At 43.2% G+C, this 5,306-nt stretch overlaps 1 protein-coding gene across 4 annotated transcripts in view; it reads right to left on the bottom strand.

The window, feature by feature from the left end:
• Positions 1-5,306, bottom strand: part of robo3 (roundabout, axon guidance receptor, homolog 3 (Drosophila)) — an 89,491-nt gene that overhangs the window by 68,250 nt on the left and 15,935 nt on the right. For all 4 annotated transcript variants that reach the window (XM_035667004.1, XM_035667005.1, XM_035667006.1 and 1 more), the window contains exon 2: positions 4,133-4,459. In XM_035667004.1, the coding sequence (XP_035522897.1) occupies positions 4,133-4,459 (327 nt within the window). The remainder of the gene's footprint in view (positions 1-4,132; positions 4,460-5,306) is intronic.

The following is a 5,306-nucleotide window of genomic DNA, read 5'->3' as shown; positions in this document are numbered from 1 at the left end:
TACTTCTACTTGAGTAAAGAATGTCTGTGCTTTGTATATGACATGGTACCTGGGTCCATCACACTCAATAACAATTCCACTGAGAGCTGTGAGAAATATGAGACTGAATATGTGAGTTGATAACAATACAGGGGTTGTGTGAAATACTTTTCTGATATTTTTTCACCACTGGAATAAAGTACAATGGGCTAAATCTGAGCTACAGCAGATGTTCTCCATCAGTGAGGAATCTACAAACATGTTACAGCCACCTTTAAAGCCTGCACAGGGTGTTTGATCTTCAAAATCTAGATTTCGGGTGGAGTATCACTTTAAAGCTGAAATCCATAACTTTGAGCACTTTCAAACTACAGCTTAGATGATGGAGAGTCTGGTGTTACATTTGTTTAACCTCTGAGGACTCGTTTATCAACTGCCGCTTCAATTCCACGTGAGAAAATGTCTAGACAATGTCTGTAGTAGAAGCTCTATTTTAAAAAGATTACACGAAGAGATAAACGTACGGCATGAAACACCATTTTCACACAAAATTCTATTCTGCCAGCTCATCCATACTGCAGCTCAGTGGCCTTCGTCACCCTGCCCGCCTCTCAGCCTACAGCAGATGGACTGTGAGGGGTTAAACCTCCTGAACTGTCCACCCTTCCCGCTGTGTTGGCTCCTGCTCCGATACCAAATATACACACCAATACACAATGCAGCTCCCTCTCAGTTTGCCCCCAGTGCTTCCAAGTCACAGGCTGGGGACATGAAGTGACACCGTGCCATAAAGTGCCATCTTGTGTCTTCTCTGGTGCCATGCTGAGCTCCCTGGCAACTCCAGGCGGGCTTATGGGCCTGTGGCCTTATCTCCGGCCCCATTGGTGCCACACAGAGGGGGCTGGCAGGAGCTGGCATAGGCCTGACTTTGGCACTGGCCACTGTTTGTTCTATATAACCTCTCTCTCTCTGTGTCTCTCTGGGGGCAATGCTCCAAAAGTGTGTTTGTGGGTTTGTGTGCAGGCAGACCCACACGCAAGAAGACATGCAAAGCACACACACTTGCAGTTTTTCCTCTACTGCCATGGGTTTGGGATTCTTATCTGTCAGAGCTATGGCTGTGCTGCAATTTGTGTCGCTGTGCACGTAGAAACGGAAATCTCTAGGCACCTAACAATTTCATTTGATGCAGAGGACCACTATGCGATTATGAAACAATTATAGATGCATCTCAATGTATTAACATTTTTTATTTCTATGATTTATTTTTTCTCACTGTGTGGCTACTTGCTACTTGTAAAACATAGTGTATGTATAAGCTGATGAATTTACTTCTGTTGTCTTTTATTAATTGTAGTGTCCCCTGGAAGATTACATTTGCCAATGCATTTCTCAGCACACATTTCAGCATGTTCTAAAACACTTGATAAAAAGCTGCTGCTAAGCTAGGCGGGTGTCGGTGGGATGCATCGACATATAAAAGATGGACGTTGCGTCTCCACTTCCTTCCACTATACAAGAATGAAGCCAAAATATAAACACACATCAGCATGATAAAAACTACCTAAAATGACAGAAACCAACTTTTGGGAAAAACTTATTTGATGTGTATTTAGACTTTTTTAGTTTGGCCCATGTCCCATCTGCTAACATGGAGGCCGCAGGCTTTATGATCTATGCTGCACCTGGTCCATCTTTCTATACGTCCATGATCGGATTGGATTTGTCTTCAGTTGCTCTGGCTCAGCCATCCTCTCCAAAACTCATTAGCTAACTGTTGGCCTAGTTTAGGTTGTTGTAAACATGGTGCACATGTATCTCATTCATTACGTTTTACTATCAAATTGGTTCAGCGTAAGGAACGTACGTGCCTGTTGCACATGCTCATGCGGAGGTCTGCAATTTTGCCTTTGCCTGTCTGTTTTGTTTCAGCCAATCATGATTAGAATTTAGCTTTAAATTTTCAATTTGTGACTTTTCTGCACCGGGACATTTTCGTTAGAATCACGATGTCTGTTTTGCAGACAGCTGCAGAGAATGCCACTGCCCGAAGGACCACAGTATTAAGAAAGAAAGCTAGCTATACATAAAAACAGACTGATCAGCCACGTGGCAGTGCACACTGAAACACACTGGTATTAAAGAGTCTCAGAATACACACCACAACACTTTTGACTATAAACATGACCCTGCACAACCTCACAGAGCCTTGTTTAAGATCCTGTTGGCCTACGAGGGAACTGACTCTCTTAATAATATGAATAATAATAGAAGAGCAAAAACGACGCAGCAGAGCTCAAAACTAGCACAGCACAGAGAAAGTGCAGAGAAAAACATCAGGGATTATTCATGGTGAGTGAGGAATTGCTGGCATCTGTCCGCTCTATTCCTCCACTCTTTTTCATAAGCAGCTCTGTGAAAAGTGATTCACAAAACCTTCACCTATTCTACTTGTTTCCATATACAGCTTATATTACAAATACCCTGCTGCTTCTGATGTTGATGTATAGAGCAAGAACAAGGTGAAAGGTAATTCTTCACGCTGCCTGAGGAACGCTTTCAGGGAAAGGTAACGGACACACTGCACAGATCCCAGCTGTTTATGGAGGATGGAGAATGACTCGTGGGCTGTTTTTCTGCAGAGGCAGCCAGGGGAAATTCAGCCTGATTATTAAGTTAGGGGCTGGGGCCATTCAGGAAAATATGATGCCCGACCGTAAGGTGTTTCACGGGGGTCTAGGGTTTCACCGATTTTTACAGGAAATGGAGTTTTCACCACGTTCAGCTGGTTTGCATTAGCGCAGTCAGAAATTCCTGAGATGGTTCGTGTTTTAAAGGGCGGATGATATTAGGAAAGGCCGGAGTGAACGGATTAGAGGAAATGTTTGAATTTTCTCTGTGCAAAAGCTGCTAGCAGTGTGCTGTCAAGACTCATTTTTGTCTAAATTAGTAGATAAGCAAAGATAACAGAGGCAAAAGTTCATCTTGTGTTTCAGCTGTGTGACAAGTAGAAGTACTTTCAGTCATTTCTTCCATAATATGAATAATTCAACGGCACCTGATTTGTAGTCTGTTGAAAACACAAGTCACACAACAACGCGTACCTGGATGCAGCAACAAACAACCCCTCAACTATATTTATATTCATACAAACTGCCTATGTTTCTTTACATTACCTGCTGGTGCTGTCAAAACAAAGTTATACTTTATAGTGAGCTTATAACAGTGAAGGTAATGGCCTAATCTGACAGGGAAGATTTTAATTGGCCCTATCTGCATTTCATTAAAGTGCCACTGATCACCAGCAGCCCTGCTATGGAGAGAAAAAAAAAACTTGTCTGTTGGAAACCCATCTGACAGGAGTTTGTTGTATTTTAAAGGAATTAAACATCTGCTAGTGAGAGGCTGCCAAACCAACGCTGGCCTCCCCTCCCCTTCCCACAAAAGTTTTTTTTGCTTTCCTGTCCAGTGGCGACAACTGTTATCTTTTTCGCAGGAGCAAGCTGTCATCCATCTACATTAACAGGCATGGTCACAGGGGCCAACACGACAGAGGCCAGGCTCTCTGGAGCGGGAGGAGATAGGATGTGGTGTCTGGGGAGGAGGATGAGGGCTGGGGTGGTCTCGGGGTGCAAGCTGCCAGCAGATCTGACACCAAGGTCAGGGGTGGCATCTTAAGTTAACTCAGCCGAGTGATGGTGATGATAGTAGACCAGAGAGTAGTTTAAAGCTGCCCCTACACTCCTCTGCTTTTATAGTGCAGCTAACATTATTACTGGTGAAATCTGTCTGTGATTTAATTCCTTCCTTACTACTGGAACTACATAATACACAACATGATGTTTGACACCTGATATGTGGACAAGTACTGGGCGTTCACAGCAATCTATACACTGACTACGTTCCTTTTGTTCTCTTGTGTGTGATGTTCTCTCCAGCTCTACATTTCTGGGAACAAGTAATGCCTTTTTTATAGGCATTATTATTAAGTGCGAATTCACATATGATCATGGAAAGGTGAATTCTTTATATTGGTATCATTGTAGCCTCATATCTAATCGGTCCTTCATTCTCATCATGTGTTTGGTCTGCATTAGGACAAAACAGTACTCACACCTGAGCACTTGAGCTTAAGCAGAAAAAAAACACTTACTTGCTACCTCCAGCGATGCATTGCGACTGACTGCCTCGCCCAGGTAGTTGCGCGCCACGCACACATAGACGCCTTCATCAGGTTTGCTTCGTCTTCCGTGAACAATTCGCAGGAAGAATAGGGAACCGCTGGGTAAGAGCATCCGGTGCGACCGGGGGTCCTCTCGGTCCGTCTCGACACGCTCACCATCTTTGTACCATTCCACCATCGGAGTCGGCCGTCCCTCCGCCTTACAGTTGAGGGTGGCCGGCTCACCCTTGGACACGATCAGATCAGACGGGTGTTCTATGATGCGGGGAGCCGCATCCTCCAACCTCGGCCGGGATCCTGGAGAAAATACAACAACACAGGAGAGAAAGGGTTGAGATCAAAGCAAGGGCAGCGTTTTTTTAGACATCATTTTAGAATATGATACTGGAAACAGGTGCAGTGTGTCCAGATGTGTCCAGATGTGTCCACTAAACGCTCCAACTGGTGGGTGGTGCTGTATGCAGGTTACATCATGTTGATTGTTTTCCATATTTTATATCCTCCACTTCAGTTGATTGGATAGACGAATGGCACTTGATTTTGGCTCATTTCAAGCAGGAAAGAATAATGGCCTGGTGACAAACTTCCTTGTATTACAACAGTATTCTAAAATATGTTTCTGAAAAGACTGAAGGTAAGAAATAGGCAATACAGTAGTGTATTGGCAATACGATACATATCACGATACAGTTCCTTGTATGTATTTACATACCTGGCCAATAAAAGTAATTCTGATTCTGAATTGATAGTGTTTTTGAGAATCACAAAATTAAAATATTTTCTTACAAGCCTACAATAGAGTAACAGAAAGTTTTTTCATATTTGATTAGCACTGCCTAGTAGACAGTTTGATTGAGTGTTTCATGAACCTGGTGCGTTACACTGGACAGATTAATTTGCATAATGTTGAGATTGAATCTGGTTTATGCAAATACAGCAAACGGTTCATCAACCCACTACTCCTGCTCTCCAACAGGAGTGAAATCTGGGGTAATTAAGTAATAATTAAAGTCCTCTCTAAACCAGAGCCATTTGGTGATTAAAGATTGAAAAGACTGGCACACATGGCATAGTCTGACTTACTGAGAGTTGCGAAGGGTATTTAAAGGGTACATGTGACAGCATAATGTTGTTGGATCATTTA

Source organism: Morone saxatilis, unplaced genomic scaffold (genome assembly GCF_004916995.1).
Source record: "Morone saxatilis isolate NCDOM2014 unplaced genomic scaffold, NCSU_SB_2.0 Contig20, whole genome shotgun sequence".
NCBI lineage: Eukaryota > Metazoa > Chordata > Actinopteri > Moronidae > Morone > Morone saxatilis.
This window is presented reverse-complemented; position numbering and strand designations above follow the sequence as displayed.